Source organism: Candoia aspera, chromosome 7 (genome assembly GCF_035149785.1).
Source record: "Candoia aspera isolate rCanAsp1 chromosome 7, rCanAsp1.hap2, whole genome shotgun sequence".
Classification (NCBI taxonomy): domain Eukaryota; kingdom Metazoa; phylum Chordata; class Lepidosauria; order Squamata; family Boidae; genus Candoia; species Candoia aspera.
Genome location: NC_086159.1, coordinates 59,437,980 through 59,459,708, shown reverse-complemented (window position 1 = coordinate 59,459,708; position 21,729 = coordinate 59,437,980). Strand labels below are relative to the sequence as shown.

The window sequence follows — 21,729 nt, the reverse complement described above, 5'->3', positions numbered from 1 at the left end:
TAAAATATTTAATATCTTTATAATATTTATTATATTCATTTTGTTTATAGCATGTTTCTCTTGAAAGGTGTGATAGGAATAATTACAATACTAATGCTCTGAATAATACTGATGATAATGCCAGATCATCAATGAAATTAGCCATACTGGTTTAGAATTCTGGAGGTTGTAAGCCAGTGCATACAAAAGGCAGCTGTCATGAGTGAGGATGGCGAGCAGGGGGCTCCCATCCAGGCTGTCAAGCGCATGCGTAGCACTGAGGAATTAGGTGGCCATTCAAAGAGACACAGATCGGGCCCGCCTTAGCCTTTGAGGTTTATCTGTCTGGGTTTTTCCCATGCTTCTTCAGTTTGTTAGGATTTCCCTGTTATGTAGCAGCAATAAAACACTAGAGACCTGTTCCTTGTCTCAGCGTGGTTCCTGGCTGTTAGGACAGCAGCAGATTGAAGAAGTCTGTAGCCTTTAGGCCAGTGGTTCTTAAACTGAGGATAACTAGACCCCAGGGTGTAATTGGGGTGTATCTTTGGAGTAATGAAGCAATTTGTAATTACTTGTTTGTGACTTGATCCAGCCTGGAACTGCCACTGGTGAAATGCACATGTAAAACAACAGTTTGGGATTTTGGGGGTGGCGTAATGACATTATTTGAGAAAAGGGGTAATTGGATGAAACAGTGTAAGAACCACTGCCTCAAGCAAACTGAATACTAATCTGCAATTTCCAGAAATCCCTGTTGTTTCACTTCCAACAGTTCAGCTAGTGGAAGATCAAGCAGTGGATTCAACATTGCAAATGATTACGTAGTGAAAGCGTTAACTCCTCATGAAACATACTTTATATCAACAAAAAAAACCCAGGAGTGGAATGTTTCTGATGCCATTCAATCCTAGAGGAGTTGCTGGTGATTCCTGTAAGATGCAAATAAGTGTACATGGTAACAGCTCATTGAATTGAACATATCACAATATATCAGAACTTTATTTTTGTGCCACCATACTCTCAATGGACTCCTTGTGGTTTACAACAGAAAAAAGTATTACATAAAGTATAATAAAACCCCAACTTTTGATCTGCTATGCAATGGTGAGTTTTCCAGCGCCGCAGAAAACTGAAAATATAAACTCTTAAAATAGTCTTAAGGAGAAAAATCTATGACAAAAAAAAACTGAATCAAAATGATATTAAGGAGAAGTACATTTTAAACCTGTGTTCTATATTTCTTATCAAAATAACGGTAATTACTGCCCAGAGTCCCTCTTTTGGGGGAGATGAATAATTAATAAATAAAAATCTTATCAAAAATATTGTCAATGTAAATAATAACCAGTACATTTATCCTGCATTATAAAGTAGATCAACGCTCTTTGTTTTATTAATTTTTACAGCCACAGCAGTTTCCCACACTTGATCCTATGAAAAGTGTATTTTAATTTTCCATTGTTTTTAAATAACAAACTTGGCAGATAACAGGAATTGATTAATTTTCTTACACTGCGTCAATGAATATGTCTTAAGAAATATGTAGAGATAAGCTTTGTGATCAAAAATGTGGTTTTTCCCAGATTCTTCAAAAATTCAAACTTTTATGCTGCCTGACTCCCAATGACTCTGAGCAGCTCACAACAGTCAAAGAACTTACAATAAAATCAATAAAAGATAAAAGTTGGCAAGCACAACAGACCAAATGGAATGAAGCAAGGGGTCCCACTCTCCCTTGCCAAAGGCCTGGGTGAAGAGCTGGGTCTTCACTGCTCTTCTGAACAATAGCAGTGGGGGGCAGCTGGATCTTGGGGGGAACCTCATTCCAAATGGTAAAGTTTGGAAGCTAACTGAACATTTCTTCCAGCTATAGTATGTGCCAATTTGCTCATGAGCCTGCCAGTGCAATCTAGAATTACTATTTATAATGGGCAGTTGTTGTTTTTTTTCTGAGAGTAGAACGACTAGTTGAACTATAAAGAATATCATGCTGCAAAGAATTCCATTAAATTCAAATCCAAAATATTCCAAAGGGTTTTTTAAAGAATTTTTAAAGAGTTTTGAAACCTGTTGTCCTTAATATAGTTCAATATACAGGACTGAAATGATTTCTTTGCAAGAACTTTGAGTGGTGACCGATTTCTTCCCCTTGGTCCTCTTCACTGAGATAACACAAACCGTACCTATTACAGATGTTTTTGAGGAGTCAAATGAGGATTTGCAATCTTAACTCCATGAAGAATGCATGGTCATGTGTTTATGTGGTATACTTTCATGCCTCAACATACAATTTGGGGAATAATGACCTGATAATGCAAATATCTTGCTTGATATCAACCTTTAGAAGTACAGTAATTACTTTAAAAGATCGTTGGAAGGGGGGGAGAGGAAAGCAAGGAAAAAAAAGCACATGGCATCTCGCATTTTAGACTTGAGGAACCAAAGGGTTCTATTCCTTTTGTTTCCCATAAATGAAAATAGTAATTGTGTCTGTTACATCACTGCAGGTTACATGAACAGAAAACTTACAGAATGCTTCATAGAGTTGCTTATTTTTTATTCCATATCCCCTTTTGAGTGTGCTTGTAGGGACGATCTTAATTTTGTATTGATTATTAAACTATTCTGGGAGTCAGAGAGGCACAGAAAAAAGCTGTGAAGCTAATACATTAGAAGCCAAAATGAACTGGTGTCCTGGCCACTCTGTTAATGTTGAAATGAATAGACAAGTAATTATTTGGTGTGGAAAGTTACTCTACTGCTGATCTGCAGGTTACTGTTCGTCTGCAAGCTTTGGGTGCAATTCATTTTCCAGCGTTAGTGCCATGCATGAAAAGTCTCTCTAACCTGGATTAAAGTAAACTCAGCGTAATTATTTCAAGAATAAGAATGTATAAATATATAGGGTTATTTGCAACATGTAAACATCCAGGTCGTTCTGCAAAAGGGAAGGAGCATTTAATATTTTGGAGTGCATCAACTCAAAACAAGTTGCTAGAAGGGTTTTTTTAAAAAAATGTTTTTAATCAAAGCTTTTCTATTACAGATTCTGGGCTTTGACAAGATGCCTTATCTTCCTCAGTCTGTGCTGTAGCCCAGGTCTGCTGTTCTCACTGCCTGCTGCAACAGGTTATCTGTCTGGGCAGGAAAGCCATGGTGGTAATGCTGGCTACTATCAGGAGGAGCTCAGATGGGGAGAATTCAATGACACTGACTTCCTAGAGGAATGGATGTGTGACCGTTATGTAGGTTTCTCCAAAGATTGCTACCAACTTTTAATCCTGGGCAGCTGGTGGCAACCCAACCTTACATGCTGCTGGGCTCTGCTATAGTTCACTCTGTATCTTGCAATCCATCAACTGCTCAAGTGATTTCCCAGAACTTTGGCAGACCAGACAGAATGGTGATGCATTTATGCAGAAAAACGCTTGGCAGTCCTTATTTGTGAGTTTGTCTGAGGTGGTTTTGCAAATTTGCCCAGGGCTGACCTTGTCTGGGCTTGGAAGCTAAGCAGAGTTGTGCCTGGTTAGAACAGATGGAAATCCTAGGTGGGTCAGCTAAACTAAGAAGTAGAAAACACACACACACACACAACACCGCAAACCATTTTTGTAGTGTTGCCACCAAGAAAATTGCATAGTCATGTCCATGAAATCATCAGGAGTAAAGCTGGTTGTGGGTGTATGAAAACAGCAAGATGGCAGCTAGGGCATTTTTATCTGCATAGGCTGTTGACCCATGTACAAAAAGTTAGGCTTTGGATCACAGTGCCACAACCACAATCCTGTCTCTCTTGGTCCTGCTCAGAGACACCAATGAAGGAGATTAACCCTCAGTGCAGGACTCATTTCAGAGTAAACATTAGTTTGTGCTGTAGTACTCCATTTTTATAGTTAGGGAAATGGGGTTATTCTGTCTGAAGCCCAAGAGCCAGTCTGAAGCCATGCTCTCTTGGGCTTGGTTTTATCCAGCGATGCTTTTAATTTTATGCAGCCAAATTTTAAATTACTCAACCAAGTTATGCCCTTCCAAGGAAGTCTGCAGTCAAAAAATGCTGATTGTTTCCAAGCAATGTCTAAACCTCAGCCCCGACTATGTGGGGTGCCACAGGGTTTGGTACTTTCTCCTCTCCTCTTTAACATCTACATGAGGCTGCTGGGTGAGCTCATCTCTCACCATGGGGTTAGGTATCATCAGTACGCTTATGATACCCAACTATATATCTCTACCCCTGGCAAATTAAGCACTGCTTTGAATGTCTTATTCTGGTGCCTGGAGGCTGTGGGGGTCTGGATGCAAACAACAGGCTTCAGCTGAACCCTGGCAAGACCGAGTAGCTCTGGGTTTGGGAGCCCACTGGTTCCAGAACTATGCCATCTTTGGTGCTGGATGGGGTTGTACTGCCCCAGACAGACCTAGTGCACAATCTGGAGGTCTTCCTAGACTCCTGCTCAATGAGCAGGTGGCAGTCGTGGCTGGGAGGGCCTTTGCACAGCTTCACCTTCTGCGTCATTTGTGCCCATTCCTGGATCAGCAGACCCTGCTTACAGTCACTCATGCCCTAGTCACCTACTGTAATGGTTGCCTAACCTAACAAAACCAGGCTCACAAGTGGACTCTATGAAATCTGGTTTATTGAAGGATTAGTATGCAAGTACAGAGAAAGCTGAGAATGAGCAAAAGCATGCCAAATACAAATTAAGAACCCTCGGCTCAAAACATAAGACCTCCCCCCACCCAGCCGTTCTAACCACCACCACCACCCAGGTGCCAGTAACTGTCTTCACCATCCCTGGGAAAGCAACCTTGAGCATTTGAGAAAACCCAAACACATTCCATTCCCTCAGCCCAGAGATAACAGTCTGGGGAATGGAAGCCTCCCTTCCCTGCAAATCAAACACGCAATTAACAGCTGACACGTGAAGTGTTACAAATCAAATACGGGAGTAGCAAATGACATGTGAAGTGTTACGATGTACCAGGCACATTGAAACAGTGAACATGACACCTACAGATTGGACTACTGTAATGCGCTCTACATGGGGCTGTCTTTGAAGAGTATCCAGAAGATTCAGCTGGTACAGAATGCAGAGGAATGGGCAATTATGTGCGCTTCTAGAACAGCGCATGTTACACCTCTGTTCCTGCGAGCTGCACTGGTTGCCACTTTGCTTCTGGTTTTTAATCATTAAAGTCCTTCATGGCATGAGACAAGGTTATCTGAGGGACCCGCTCTCCCTGATTACATCAGCCTGCCCCTACTAGATCTAGCAGAGAAGGCAGGCTGTGGGTACCATCAGCTAGGGACATACATTTGGTGGGTCCCAGGTGACAGGCCTTCTCTGTTGTGGTGCTTGCCTTATGGAACATTCTTCCCCCAGAAATTAGATTAGCTCCATCTCTTTTGATGTTTCGGAAGTCCCTCAAGACCTGCTTATGTCACCAGGCCTGGGACTCCCAAGGAACCAGAGACATGCTTAGATGGCTCCGTTGCTGAGGTGGCTATTCTTATTCTGTTTGCCTAGAGTTTGTATGTTTTGTTTTTTATATTATTTATCTTTTAATATTGATTCTTCTATTTTTATACTCCTTGTTTTCTATATGTACTGTTTTTATCGGATTGTTGTACGCCGCTGCCCAGAGTCACTTTTGGTGAGATGGCCATGCAAATTAGATATAGATAGATAGACAGACAGACAGACAGACAGACAAAAAACTTCAGCATAAATCTAACCACACATCAATGGACCCAGTTCCTTCATGTAATTGTAACACTGTCAAAATGCAATTTCAATGATGGAGGAGGAGAAGGAGGAATTGACCAACAATTAAAATTTACCAACTTCTTCAGTCAGTTCTTTGACTTAGCCAGAAAGCTATAGCTCGTCGATTCCCAGCTTTTTCAGTTGCCTTTGTTTAATCCTATGATTTATAAAACACAGCTACTATCCCATACATACACAAGAACATCCCCACAAAGAAATACAAAGATAACTTTATCTTAATTCTTCCATTCTGTTCTACAGATATACAGTTTTGTCAAGAATTATTTTGAAGGAGAAATAGCTGAGTAAGCACTATAGTTCTGAATGAAATTCCCATCTGAATCAGATTTGAGGGTAATCTAATTCAAAATTCCATTTCCAAAGAGAGCCACATAGGTGGCTCTGGGCTGTATACAAACCACTGTTTTAAATCAATAAGTGCTTTGCAGATACTGCCGATATTTTACTTTGTCTTTTTTAATGAGGCTTGCTGGCTGCAGATCAAGGACACATAAAACTTTCAAAGAACCCCAAATCATACAGCTGTGAAAGAACTGCAGTATCAAAAAGTCTCAGTATTTTGGACCTTGAAACAATAAGCAAACGATTTAAAACAAGATTTCCTCTCTTGAATCCCCCTATAGGCTCTTGTTCCTTTTTTGCCCACTATGAGTTTTTGGCCATTTAGTTTGGCTATTTGGAATGCATTCTACATAATATATCTGTGCAATATTTATGTAACTGGCTTGTTGATCAATAAAAGTTTGCAGAACTTGCTTGTTGGAATTTATCTGCCATTGGACAAAAACTTTTGCGCATGAGATTTTATCAGTAGTGGTGGGCAAAAAAGCAACCAGAGGCCCCCAATATAACCTTTATTACACAGGCAAACCAATTGGAATCTCTGCCAGGGTGTTCTTGAACTGTAGCCAGCTTGTCCTGGCAGCTGTAATTTGATCATTGCTACAAGTATGGCAACTAGCAGCACTGCATAGCTCAAGAACTAGATACAGAATTTAGTCATCTTTTTGCATAATTTTCTATGAACAGCTGTGCTGTCATTTTAGAGGCCAGGAGGTCTTCCAAGAAACACAAGGACAGCTCTTTAGATACGACCTTTTGCTTCTATTCTTCTCTTGTTGAGGTTCTAATTTTGCGGTATCTATTTTACACCATTGGAAAGAGAAGAGGAAAATAAATTCTACTTCATTGCAGCCTTAAAGGTATAAGGCCTTTATCAGGTTTCTCAACCAGGGTTCCATGGAATCCTAGTGTTCCCAAGAGGTCACTAGGGGTTCCCTGGGAGATCACAATTGATTTAAAAAAATATTTCAAATTGAGCAACTTCACATTAAAAAGGTAACTTTCATTCTTTAGTTTAAGAACACTGTTAGTACAGGCCTACACGTGAAACGAATATAATAATTTGGTAACTTCTGGCCTATATTTGAGCCTGAGTGTGCAGGGGTTCCCTGAGGCCTGAAAAATATTTCAAGGGTTCCTCCAGGGTCAAAAGGTTGAGAAAGGCTGACCTTTATCGACCTGGAAACTTACCCTGTGTGTTTGAATGACAAAGTGGACAGCAGCATAAACTTCAAAAGGACTTGAACTGTCAAGGAAGCTGTCACAAAGCATTCAAGGAGGGAATTGCTTGCTATCTTCTGCAATTTGGACACATAGTTTTGGCATAAAACAGCAAAGTTTTCAGTAGCAAGCAAGTTTAATATCATCATCATCACCACCTGTGGCAGCCTTTCAGAGTGGTTAAAAGAATTTGGCATTCAATAAACATGTTATACTTGTTGGGTGATACGGTATTTCTTCTTCAAGGTCTTAATAATGCAAAACTGTATAGCCATACTTATATCTGTTTGTTTGTTTGTTTATATACTTGCTTACATACCAAGGCTTATATGCCTCTCCAACCAAAAACTACTCTGAGCAGATCAAACTCCTCATTATAGTATTAACCTGCTTAAAATACAATATGAGGCTGACGTTACCTCCAGAGGTATGCTGTTTCAGAGAAGGGGCACCACAGAAGAGGCTCACCCTTGGGGTCCCTGATGGCAGCATTCCTATAAGGATTGAAACTTGCAGCAAGCTAGCCCTACTGGATCTCATTGGATGGATAGATTCCATCTGGAAAAAGCAGTCCTGCAGATACCCAGGTCCTGTGCTATAAAGGACTTTAAAGGTGACAAGCAGCATCTTGAATTGCACCTAGAAACCAACTGTCAACAAATGCAGTTCCCAAAGTAATGGCAATACCTGGGAAAAACATGACATACCTGTTACTGCTTGAGCCATTGCATCCACAATCAGCTGTCTCTTCCAAATGGTATTTAAATACAATGCCAGGTAAAGTGAATTGCAATAGTCTAAGTGTGAGAGGACAAAGTCATGAGTGATCATCAGCAAAGCCTCCTGTCCCAAGAAAGGCAGCAGCTGGAGCACAAGATGAGGCTGGGCAAAGATCTTTCTGGCCATGATCTTCCGGCAGGAACTGTGAGTACAAAATAACCTTACTCTGCATAGGGGCCTGTCCATCAAAGATGGAATTCTACTGTGATCCAATGGCTTCTGTAATCAAGGCTACTTTGTCTTGCTGGGATTGAGTGCAAGCCTGTTTCCCCCATCCAGGGTCCTACAGTCTCCCCTGAGTGTATCTCTTGTTCATGTCTCCTGGAGTAGACATGCACAGTATAACCTGGTACTATCAGCATACTGAGGATACCTCACCTTGTCTTCATGGATGATCTTTGTCAGGGTCTTCATGTAAATATTAAACTGGAGAGGTGAAGCTGCCAAGCCCTGTCAAACATGTCATAATGGACAGACCAAAGAGAACCACTGCAAACTGTGCATCCCATAAGCAATCCTTGTAGGCAGTCCAGAAGGATCGATGATATGAAAGGCCAAGAATTTTACAATTCTCTAGGTCAAACAGCAGTAGAAAACCGGTATGCTTGAGCTGGTCAGAGAATCTCACAATTCTGTTTATATAGGTCAAAAAGAAACTAGGAAACTCTTCTGCACTTGTAATGACTCCAGGAAACTGAGTAGAAAATAAAACTAAACTGGCAAGCAGTCTCTAGGGAACACTAACATTACAAATTTCTTCTGAGATTTTGAGAGAGATGTTAACATAAAACGGCTATTCCTCACCTGGCTCAAAGTGAGATAGCTTCTTAACAAATTGCATCTGAGCAAAGATTCCTATTAGATTTTTCCTAATGGGAAATCAGGATAAAGAATGAGTTCTTGAAGGAAATGTTTATTTTCATATTAATAAGGAATCCTATTGACAAAATTGAAAGAGACTACAGGTAGTCCTCACTTAATGACTGCATTGTTTAGTGACCATTCAAAGTTACAACTGTGTAAAAAAACCAGCTTTGCAACCAATCCTCGCATTTATGACTGTCACAACATCCCAGGGACATGTGATCACCGTTTGTGTGTTTCCCAGCTGGCTTCCGACAAGCAGAGTTAATGGAGAACACAGAAGTAAAATCACAAGTTGTGGTCATGTGATGTCTTGCTTAACAACCACAGCAATTCACTTAACTACTGAATGGGAAGTGATGTTGTAAATCCATTGCAGTGATTATCTGCTTAGCACTCATAGCACTTAGTGACAGAGTTGCCAGTCCTAATTGTGGTCACTAAGCGAGGACTGCCTGTATACTTCCTGTTGTTGTTGTTGTTAGTTGCTGTCGAGTCGTTTACGATTCATGGTGACCCTAATACTTCCTGTAGGCCATACTAAATATTTGTTCTGAGATGTTTGTGTGTGTGCGTAAAAGAAAATGTAAACGAAAATGAACACCCACCCATCATTTTAGGAATCTTTCTAGCCAGGAAGAGAAACTAACATGGTACAAACCCCCCATATTGAACGTAAGCATCACAGGAAATATCACCAGAGTCGGTAGCCTTATACTGTCTTCAGAAAAGGAAGAATTTGAAGCTTAACTTGCTATTATTGCTGAGGAAGGGCATACAGGTTACTTATCCGACACAGGCTTTGTTACGGCAGGGAATGAACATGAGCCACCTTGATATAGATGGGTGGGATTTTGTTTCCTTTGAAATCTCATTCCAACCAGCATAATGCACACATGAAAAAGTGAAGCCTGGTATCCTGTGAGCCATCTGAATTGGTGCGATGCATGTCCACAGTCAGAATGGGAGATACAGTTAATAGCATATTGCAGTCATCCCTCACGTTTCAATTTGTATCAGTTAAAAAAGCAGGAGCTAGAATGATCTGCACTACCGTTCCCATTTCTTTACAGCCATGTAATTGTACTTCACTGAAAGAAACAAGTATTCTCTGCTCAGACTGTATAAACTCCATAATATACACTGAGATACCCCAGGCATCTGGGGCCGGTTGAGTGAGAGTCCCCTTTTGGGTGTTCTGTTATGTTGCTTGGTCGCCATTTTATATTTTGTATAATATTTATATTTATATATTGTATATGTCTAATGCAGTGTTTCTCAACCTTGGCAACTTTGCAATGTGTGGACTTCAACTCCCAGAATTCCCCAGCCAGCAAATGCTGGCTGGGGAATTCTGGGAGTTGAAGTCCACACATCATAAAGGTGGCAAGGTTAAGAAACACTGGTCTAATGTTATATGGTGGGAGGGGTTTTTCGGGGGGGGGGTTATTGTTTGTTTTTCCTCCAGTACACTGCCCAGAGTCACTCTGTTTGAGTTGGGCAGCCTTATAAACCTTGTTCATAAAATAAATAAATGAATGAAATTGAGCTGGAATTGGCTTTGCTTGTGTGCCACGGGCTAGGAACTACCGTACAGTATTGGCTTTTTAGGTCCCTGGCTGTGCTCATGATGTGGCAGCAAAAGCAAGATATAATAAACATGTAAGAGCAAAGCTTCAAGAGTTTTGTTCCTGCTGAGTAGAAATATACAGACCTTTAAGTTATCCGGAGAAGCATTTTATATAAAATTGACTCGCTAGCGCAGTTTCTTCTAGTGCAGGCTACATGAAAACCACTGGGGTGTCATCCATGTGTCACCAGCCACTAGACATCCATGATGTTCAGTCATCGATCTTGTTAATCCCTCTGGTGAAACGAAATTCTTCCGTGCCAATATGACACACCCCCTAACAACAAGGCTCCACTTGACGGGGGAAACCAGCTCTAGAATTTTATAGCTACTGTTTACAGTCGCTTCCACGCACCCAGAAAAGCATTTCTAACATTTTTCATGTAATGATCTTAACACCACACAAATCCACACTAAATCTCCAGCATAAAAAGATTCTTCTCAGGCCATCACTACTCCTTAAACCCATAATTCTTTGTCAACAGATTTGCAACAAACCAAGACAAATATTGTTTGTTTGTTTTTTTCCACTTGGAAACTCAAACCACATTTATTGTAAATGTATGATGCAGGCAAAGAAAGACAGGGAACTGAACAGCTGCTTTTCTGTAGAAAGGACTTGTTCTACGAAGTGCTAATTGATATCAACGTAAATAACTAAATGAATTATGTCTTCTTAGAAATCTTATTAAATTAAAAAAAAATACTCTCCGTATTTACAAATGAAACAAAACACTGTTGCATTCTTAAAAGTATTGCTTGAAGTTTCATAGACATTTTCTATTTATATCTCAAATCTAAGAATGCACTTTTGAAGCCATTTACATTAGTCCATTGTATCACTGCAGGATAATTGAATACCTCTCTTTCAGTGTGTGTATAGATCTTCATTTCATTGTGTTGGCTTTCTTTTATCGCAGAGCTTCTGGGATTTCCACCTAAAAAGAAGGGTGTTTTACCTAAATTAGGAATATGAACTGAAGTAAAAGAATGAAATCATCTAAGTAGAGAAAACCCCATAAGTTTCAATGTCCTATTGTACTGTGTATTGTAATAGTAAAGCCTAGAATACAGATGTTTTAGATGCATATTTGGGCTTGATGGCAAGGATGCAAAAAAGTGTGGTCTCAGAGCAGATGAGGACAAAAATTAAGACCCCTACTGGGAGATGAAGAGAAATAACAATGTGTGTCTTAAGTTTTGTAGGCTCACCCCTTAAGACGCTTGAAGCCCGCTCTTACATTGAGTACTTTTCCATCTACTACTGGAACAGTATGGCCCTCAAGATCCTCAAAAATCATGGTAGTTTTGCAACTCTGATAAACAGAATTCTATTTCTCTTTATCCTTCCCAAAAGCAGGCCCTAAATTATGGGCCACAGCTTCCACAGTGATAGAGCCAAAAGGCTTGGCTAATCTGGGGAAGGCACTGAAGCATTTAACAGATGAAACAGGCACTTTTTACACCTTAACTCCCCTCTTCAGATTGGGGCTTATTTTTCCCATGGAAAGTTAGAATTGAAATCAGTGCCCAAAGTTGACAAGATACATATTTTGTACTTAAAATCCCTCCTGAATGATTTTAAGTACAAAATAAATAAATATCAGCCCACACACCAGATTACCACACACCAGCTATGCCCTTGCAGCCCTTAACAGCCAAGATAATTTTTTAAAGAAATGATTTAAAGTGTTAAGTTGATATAAGGTATTCTAATGTGTAAAATCGAATCATTGTATAGTTTTTAAAAATCTAATCATCTCACAATGTTTGTAGCTTTTTCTTATACCTCTTTTTCCTTTCCTTTTTTTCCCCCTCTAATTGTTTTTGGAAAATAAGTAAATAAATAATATTAATTTCTGTTGTGCTGGAAAAAAGTGTGACTCCAGGCCACAAAAGAATTTGCTCACTCTTTTCCCTAAATTAAGCTGTTCTTGGAGCAAGTATACTTAGTTCCATTGAATATTTTTATATTATGATGACTTCCTTACTGTTACAGGTAAACATTTTTGCTTATCCATACAAATATAAGCAGCAAAGCTAAGTAATTGTTGGACAACTGGTAGAGTATCAACATCTAGATCAACCAAATTTTAAAACAGATCTGACCTTTATGAGATCTGGGCCAATCCTTTTAATGACATTAATCAATAATAGCCTGTTGTGTCCCCATACCTGTAGAACTCTCAGTTACATATAAGAGTCATCTTTATAACACTGATTACTGGTAGGAAGGGGTTATTTTGCTTTCAGATCCTGTTGCCCTGATACTACCTCTCTAATTAGAGAAGCTGGCATCCATGATACTCAAGGCAGTTTCCCAATTCAATTGCAAGAGTGCTCTTACAAATGCCAAATTCTATCATCCCTAATGTGGGATGATCTGCTCATACAAGAGAAATATGGCTGAACAGAATGTTTTCCATTGTAGAATTCCAAAAATGAAAATAACTATGGAACCGCACTAGAGAGTACAGGCTGACCTGTCACATCTGCAGGTCCTTCAGTATGATTGATTGATTGATTATGTGCCATCAAGTTGTTCTTGACTCGTAGCAACCACATATCAGACTGGTCACAGAAGTGTTAGCAAATCAGCATGCCTCAATTAGCATGTAAATTGAGTTTGTTCCCAGGATGCAACTCTCCATGCTAGTTAGAGAAAGCTGTTTGTTGCCACTCCCACTTCTTCTCTCTCTCTCTTCCTCCTTCACCATTGGAGTAGAAGCATGTTTTGCTTCTGTCTCCATCTTGGGCCTAAAGCCAAGTGCCTAGCCCTTTCTTCCATGCAGCTCTTAGCAGCTGTAGGGCTGAGAGATCACTAAGTATAGGGAAAGAATAGAAGAAACAAGGAACATAATTTTTCCACTGAAGATGGATGTAACTGAACCAAGAATAAAAATCAGTAAGACTCTTTTTACTTTAATTTTGAACCTACTCTAAGCATGTGATTCTTCATGCTTGGGAGGGCTAAGTGTGTAAGATCAATAACATGTGTGTCTCTAATGTGCTCATTAAAGCTATCTAAGATAATATTATTTTTCTGTGCACGGCTCCTCCGCTGTGTTAAACTCTGCTCCATTCTGTGGTCCTAGCTGTCCACTAATGGCTTCAACTGTACTGTGTATTAACTTTATTAGAACTGCATGAAATAGGTGGAATGATCAACTCCATAGCAGTTTAAGATACTGAATTACAGGTGTCAAGTTGCGAGACTCCTCCCATTGTGCAATTCAGGGGAAAAAAAGACTGCTATCCACTGACCAGATCTCAGAAAAATCACTTTTCCTTTACCACTGAGGGAGGAGAAATGGTTTACTTCCAATCCATTTTGAACGTTGAAGTCCCATCCTATCTTTATAGTCAGTGAGGGTGCCTCCCACTTAATATGACAAGATTACATGAGACCTGAATGTCTGGCTATGATTAAGATTTATCTCTTGTGAACCAAATTAGCTCTCCTGTCTTTCAATGCTAGTTTCTTTAAGACACAAAATTGGATCAAATAATAAAGTAGTATGGAAGTGGGAATCAGGAATGAATCTAAAAATAAGCAGACCTCTTGTTTTGCAGAAAAGTTATTTTTCAGCCAAAAAGAAAAACATGAAAGAACACAAATGGGAAATCATTGATTTGTAGGAGCACTGTAATTTTGTTTCATACCAAAGAATGCCAGCTGAGAGGGTTTGGGCATATGGCTGTTTGGTAAGAAGCTCTTTCTATGGAGTGCCTTCTTGAGGGTTCTCATCTCCCAAGGAGCTGCTTGCTTGACATCTTCATTAATGCTCAATTCCCACCACTGCCCAGGGGCAAGTTAAGGAAATAGTTTCCCTTGTTAACAAAATGATAAGAAGTTTATCACCCTATAGATATCCTTTAAAAAATCATGATTATCTGTCTGTAAGCCTAACTTGTTTCCCATTCCAAATCAACTCTTGAGATTACGATTACTTACCCGCTTTAGCTGCTTCATGCTACTTCCACGAATTGCCTCCATAAGATCACTGTGGAGTGATCTTACTGGGGTAGAAGGTCGGGTAGAAGGACGTGACCCTCCTTCTGACACATTGTCTGGGACAGATTTTAACGAATTTTTAATTTCTTTTAATATTGCATTCTCACATTGTTTATTTTTCTTGCTTTTTTTCTTCTTCTGATTATTTTGTAGACCCTTTTTGGCATTTTCCTGCTGTTTTATAACTTCAGCAATATTCCTGGTGGGTGCTTTTTTCTCTAAAACTATTTGAGGAGGAGGAGGAGGAGGTGGTGGTAGAAGAAGAGTGGGAGGAGGAGGAGGTGGTGGTGGTGGTGGAGGTGGTACTGTTGGTGGTGGTGGTGGAGGTGGTGATTGTGGTGGGGACAGAGCTGGGTTTTTAACAGGAGTAGCTTTCTTTGAAATCTTTGGAGAAGGTATAGGTGAAATTTTGGGAGGTGAAAGTTGGTTTTGAGAAGCTGAAACTTTCTTAGAAATCTTTGGAGAGGACCAAGGTGAACTTCTAGGAGATGAATATGGTGAAGAACCAGGAGTTCCCCTCTGCAATGCTTTGGTCTTTGGATTGACTGCTCCATCCAAACTGGCCTCTTGCTGTCTCTGTTCCTGCATCCGTTTCTGCCTTTGTTTATCCATATTTCTTGTCAGAATGCTTGTCATACTCATTCTTGGTCCAGCAAGCTCAAAGTGATAGCCTAGTTTCACAATAGTAGTATTGTCCCTTAGAAGTTTAACCATGTCCATTTCAGCCTGACTGCCCATTATGTGCCTTTGGTTGTGGAAACGTAATTCTGTTAAAATTTTGTTGTTCTGCAAAGCCCTCATGATAGCTATAATTCCTTTGCCTGTGATAAAATTGGAATCTAGATTCAGACTCACAATATGTTGATTCACTTTTAGCATACCTGCAATAGCCATTGCAACGTTGTCATCTGCATGAGTGTTAGCCAGATTAAAAGTCTTGACTATGGTGTTATTCCTGAGGGCCTGAGAAAAATGTATAAGCATCTGTGGTGTGATATTTTCAATATTGTTTAAGTTGACCTCGGTAGTGTCGGGATCATTGCTACTAACTTTTTCTAATGCATCTTCAATCACAGTTGGATTTCCACATGGATGCATGGCTCCCATTCTGTAGCTCAAATCTGCTTCTTTTTCACTGTGACCATTGCTAACAATTTCATTTTCATTTTTATTATGGTTTTTTAGTTTAATGGTGAGCGAATTTTGCTTTTCAGTATCTGTAAAATTTTCACACTCTTCAACAGATTCCTCTTCATCATCTGTGCTACTTACTTCTCCTCTGTCATCCTCTTCCTCCTCTTCCTCCTCTTCCTCCCCTTCATCATCTTCATTGATTTTCTCATCCTCTTTGTTTTCATCCTCTCTGTCCTCCTCTTCATCTTCTTCATCGTGCACCTCTTCAGAAATTCCACTGTTACTTCCTGTGAAATATTCTTCTTTAATTTCTTCTGACCCGTCACCATCTTCCTCTTCTTCTACTTCTTCTTCTTCTCCTTCTCCTCTTCCTTCTTCTTCTTCTCCTTCTTCTTCTTCTTCTTCTTGCTTATAATCCTAAAAGGGAATGGTGGTTCAGTCATGATCAAAAGTAAAGGATAAAAAAAAATACTTTATCTCTAAAGCTTCTCAAATTGCACAGTCACTCATGCCCTGGTCATCTCCCATATAGACTACTGTAATCTGCTCTACATGGGGCTACCCTTAGAGAGTATCCAGAAGCTACAGCTGGTCCAAAATGTGGCCACACAAGCAATTATTGGTGCCCCTAGATCGGCACATATTACACCACTGCTTCCCGAGCTGCATTGGGTGCAGGTCTGCTTCCAGGTTCAATTTAAGGTGTTGGTTATCACCTTTAAAGCCCTACATGGCATGGGACCAGGGTACCTGAGGGACTGCCTCATCCCTTTACGTCCATCTGTCCCACCCGATCATGCAGAGAGGGCATGTTATGGACCCCGTCTGTAAGAAAATTCCATCTGGCGGGGTCCAGGAAGTGCACCCTCTCTGCAGTGGCACCTGCCCTCTGGAACACTCTTCCCCCAGAGATAAGGCAGATTCCATCTCTTGTGGCTTTTCATAAACAACTTGCTTGGGGCGGGAGGAGGAGTAATCACTCCTAGAGATGGTTAGTGCTCTAAATGGCCTTCTGAGCGATTTTCCAACTAGCATTGTCATCTGGATTTCATATTGAATTTATTTGAATATTATATTTGTATTTATATTTTTATGGTATTTTAATGTTTTATCCTGGTTGTAAACCACCCAGAGTCCCCGCTTTGGGGGGAGATGGGTGTTGGCAAAATTTGATAGATAAATAAATAAATTTCATTCCAGTGAGCTTTCCTGAAGATTTTTCCAGACAATTATGTACCAAAAAATTATGGACAACTGTTTTTTCATTTGTTTTTGAGAAGCAGATACTGCATCCTCAAAGAACAGTTTTGCACAAAAAATACCCCATGTACCTAAGCATCAGATCACAATTTACTGAAGATCTTTAAAATTTAGAATGTTGTGGTTGTGTGTCATAATACCTATTGGAAAGTATTTACAATATTACTGAGGACTAACAGCAGAATTATAACTACTGTAACCACCATTTGCCTCCAAGTGACTATTGTATGTTTTCAGAGAACAGCACCCTGGGAAGTAGCAGCTGCTGGTGGTGATTTTAGTTTTAAAAATCACCTCAAAGAGAGAAAGGGTTAGCTTCCATCCCATCCAACATGTTTCTGATCTAGAGTGAGGTAAAAGAAGAAAATGACTGGTGTTTCAGTAAGTTTTAAAATGTGTACTTAGAATGATGTGTAATTCATTTACTCTTCTAATCCAGAAGGGTGAAACCTGAAACTTCATCTGCACAAGGTCTTTATAAGCACTGCAGAAAACCCCTGGAGAGCTCAATGTTTATTTATTTAATTTGTTGCCTTCATGTCAGTCTTGACTCATGGTGGCTACATGGACAAGCCTTTGTAGTTTTCTTGGCAACTTTTTCAGAAGTAGTTTGCCCTTGCCTTCTTCCTAGGGCAGAGAGAGAGTGACTGGCCCAAGGTCATCCAGCTGACTTTGTGCCTAAGGCAGGACTAGAATTCACAGTCTCCCACTTTCTATCCCAGTACCTTTAACCATTACACTGGCTCTGGTCAATTTTGTTACCAAACTGTAATTTTTAACAGGAGTGAATTTATAGGACACATTTGATTGTAAGTAAATATGAATATAAATAAATTTGTTGTTGTCTGTGTATATGTCCCATTTCTGGATCCTTAGCATACCACTCTAAGTCCAAGATCTTTGGACCAGAAAGAGTTGCCCATCCCATTCTAAGCTGTCTAGCCAAATACAATCTCGATAGTATCAAGATAGTATTCTCAACTATCAGATCAGGAAAAAATATATTATCTGGTCAATATGCAGAGTTTTAATGTTGACATCTCATATAGTGATATGTCAATGTACAAAAATAAAACTGGTTGATGCTGTCAGTTTTGTATTTTCAGTGAGTGCTTCCAAGTTACCTTGTTTGGACCCCTTTTTGCTAAGCTTGCATTACCACAGCATACACTTAGGTAACTTTTTTTGCTTGAATCTCACTGAAATGTTAAACATCCTCTCCCCCCAAAAAAGATTTGGGATTCTAGTCCAGCCCTCTTAACTGTATAAACAGTATTATGCACTTTTTTTCTCTAATTGCCAGCAATAGTCTCACTTTATCAGTTCTAGGACTGAAATAAGGAGAAAATCCTGGAATAATACAAATATATCTTTTAATAAACAAGGCCATGAAAAAAACCTTGGAACGTCCTGGCATTCAAACTCTGGATGCAGCAATTAAGCATAGAAAACTTTGATCTCCCACCATTGCACATTTCTGTTTCAAGCTGGTACAATTAGTTTTCCTCCAACCATGTGAAGTTCCAAAATGAAAAAATGGAATATCAGCAGTATACCCAAGACCATTAATTATGCCCAACATGTTATTGTTCTCCTTTACTGTTACACAGGCAGACACCCACAAGTGTGTGTGTGTTAGGATAGAGAACTAGAACTCTGTTGAACTGTAATGGAATATTATCCATGCAGACTCCATGCCTGTAGCGTAAGGGCTTTGTCCTTAAAGTTTGAAGCTTGAATTACAATCACTGGGCTTGAAAGACAGAGCAATTTCAGAGAAGTGCCAAGCAGTGTCAAGTGTAGGTTGAAATTAAGTCTAGAATTAACTGTGCTTGTACCTTCCCAGTTCAGACATAATGACTGTTGTTGCTATTTAGGTCTACTGTTGAATTACATAACTCTGAATCCTGCTTTTTTCTTCATTACTTTTTTCTTATTTGCATTATAACACTGCTTGTTATTGTTATTTACTTTTGCCCTTGGAAAGTCAGGATGACCAATAGATATTAATACTTGGACTGCATACCAACACCCTGGCTGAAGCGCTAAGATACATTCCTTGAGTCTGGTTCTGATAAGAATGGTGCTGTTTTTCATGGGGAGAAACATGACTTTATCAGTTCAGAGTTAAATAAAGCCCTGTAATCTGGATACTGCTGGGAATGTTATTCTCTCTTTACTGGTTGTGATATTTTACTCCAGTTTTCTGCTCTACAAAAACAATGTTATAATACAAAAGAAACAAAGATGTATATGGGATAAAAGGATAACTCTGATATATTTGGTAGCTGGAGAGACCATCTTACCCGTAGTTACATGGAAACCTTTTTCTTGTAGTTTAATATTCAATTCATTATTGTCCAGCCAAGTATTTCTAATCTTCCTCTGACTTGGACTTATCCCAACCTTTTGATAGACATGGGACACTCTCTTTCTTGTTTATTCTTGCTGTTATGATCGGCACAGCGCTGGCATGGTGATATTACTAAAAGAGATCAGGCTGAAATTTGAAATGTCTGGCTTTTTTTTAGGAGGTTGAAATAGGAGGGGGGGGGGGCTTCATATTCATATTTCTTCCTAAAACCACATTTTTAAAAATGTGTTGAAAGATCCATTTTCTAGTTTCTAGAGACGCCCAAGATCTATTACCTATCTATTCTATCTATCATCTAACATCTATCATCATCTGTCATAAATGTGAAGTGGTCATTAATATGATGTTTTGATTGCAATATTTTTTAGTGTGTTATAAACTGCAGTGCTCCTTCCTATCTCATTCTAACAAATTGCTTTGGAAACTTCCCTGAGTTTATAAAGCTGTTACGATGAAGTTTCTTCAAAGGCCTTTGGAATTGGGGAGTTGGAGACAGAAAGGGAGGGACAGGGGAAGGGGAAGGGAAGGGGAAGGGTTGGACAGAAAGTTGGTGAAGACTTGTTGGCACATCATGGAATGATTTTCAGCAGGTCAGCAAAGATGTTCAACTCATTACCACCATTTGTAATTCCTGTGACTAGATTTATACTTGGCCTTATTCAGACAGTCAATTTATTCTGATGATAAGAGAGGAGAAAAGCATACTTGTATTGTCCTCCCTTTGCTGTACATACAGTGTGTCAGAAACAAACATCTGAAGTGCAAACTTATGCATGCCAGTTTCTTACTTCTAGGGGTTTTCTGTACAATTTGAGATCCTGAAAAATATGATGTACAACATAATGGAAAGAAGTAGATTGAAGTTAGTGTGCATATCTCCATATTCCTTCATCACATGAATTATTTGAGAATCTGAATAAGACTCTTAAATATTCAGATTCTGTCTGTGTATATAATAGCTCATTAAATGCAACCAATAATTAGCATCCTCTGTTGAGTCACCATTTTGTACTAGCTTCTGTTGCTGGATTTCAAGGTTTTTCTAAAAGCAGATTAAATGCCGCAAGTCTGGAATGTGGTAGGCCACATCTGTTGTAGCGCAATGCTAAACAGAATTTGATATTAGATGTGTTACTGAAGCTGAGATATGAGTTATACATTTAGCAAAAACGCATAATCAATCCGACTGTGACCACGTCAGTACTGCTCAGCTTGTACTTTGATCACATTTTTGGATGTTCCTTCATGTAAAAAGAATATTTTTATATAAAAAAGATCTTCACACTGTTAACTACCACACTTTAATAAATATTCTACTCTTGATCAATTGGCTTTTCAGTATGATGGAAAATACAGAGAAGGGAAAGCATTCTCTGGAATAAGAGTACAAAGTGAAAGGGAATATTTCTAGGGCCGACTTAATGCAATTGCTCTCGTACCTGCTCACATGCCCCCATCCTCTCTTTTTCAAGAAGCTTCTTGGTCTCCCTTTCCCAGTAGGCCATCAGTGCCTCCCGGCTAAAAGTTCCTGTGGGAGTTTTCTCCGTTAGACTCTTTTGCCTGTGCCCCACAGGAAGGTTCCGGTCAGGCTCGATATCCTCCAACTCTTTCTCCAGCTCCTTCAGCTCCTCATCAGTAAGAGAAGCAAGGAGCTCATCTTCATCGAGGTCTTCATATTTACTAAGCTCTCGCCTGTAGCCAAAGTTAGACATGGTCCCTTCTGTTGTCAGGCTGAGGTAAAGTTGAAACTACAACGCAGCATTCACGGACACTGAAACCAAGGGGTCTGCATCTGCTTTGGTCGGCAAATGTTTCCCCCAGTAACTGCAGCACCTTTTAAAAATATTCCTAGGGGGTTGCGACAATGCACGGAAGGATGAAAGCATGCTCTGTTTTAAGCATCAGACGTCAGCAGGAGTTGAGCAGAAAGAATGTCCCAACGCACCAGTGTCTTATGTCTCTTAAACACAGGGATTACTGACATACTGACCAGAACCATATTTAGAGTGGCTTGATAAAAGGAAAATGAATACTCATCTGTGGATTTAGAGGCCCAGGAAGATGGTTGTTCATAAAACAACAAGCACACTTACAAAGACTTTGTGTCTACCCAAGCAACAAAGACCAGGTAATGAAAGGAGTGCTTTGTTCAGCATGATTAGTGTCATTCCAAAGTGGGACAACATATTTTCTTAGCTGTGACACCCCTTGTTTTCACTGTTGTCAGGAGAGGAACAGGGTGAGAAAGGATCATTACTGTCCAAACTGAGATCTGCTAATTTTGAGAATATAAGATGGAAATACGAAAATCCTCATTCCCAAAATTATGGAATATGCCACTAAA

At 39.7% G+C, this 21,729-nt stretch overlaps 1 protein-coding gene across 1 annotated transcript; it reads right to left on the bottom strand.

Annotated features, from left to right (window-relative positions):
- Positions 1–11,111: 11,111 nt before the first annotated feature.
- On the bottom strand, positions 11,112–21,207 carry LMOD2 (leiomodin 2). Its single transcript, XM_063309561.1, has 3 exons — positions 20,825–21,207; positions 14,558–16,168; positions 11,112–11,540 (listed from the first exon to the last, which is right to left on the bottom strand). The coding sequence occupies exons 1-3, from the start codon at positions 21,095–21,097 to the stop codon at positions 11,514–11,516; spliced, it is 1,911 nt and encodes a 636-aa protein (XP_063165631.1). The 5' UTR covers positions 21,098–21,207; the 3' UTR covers positions 11,112–11,513.
- Between the last annotated feature and the right edge of the window lie 522 nt (positions 21,208–21,729).

Excerpts from the sequence above, each read along its gene's own strand:
- LMOD2 (XM_063309561.1), bottom strand. The coding sequence starts at position 21,097 with ATGTCTAACTTTGGCTACAGGCGAGAGCTTAGTAAATATGAAGACCTC. Across the intron at positions 16,169-20,824 it reads GGATGGGGGCATGTGAGCAG|GATTATAAGCAAGAAGAAGA; the intron begins GTACGAGAGCAA and ends ATTCCCTTTTAG. Across the intron at positions 11,541-14,557 it reads GCATGAAGCAGCTAAAGCGG|GTGGAAATCCCAGAAGCTCT; the intron begins GTAAGTAATCGT and ends CCTTCTTTTTAG.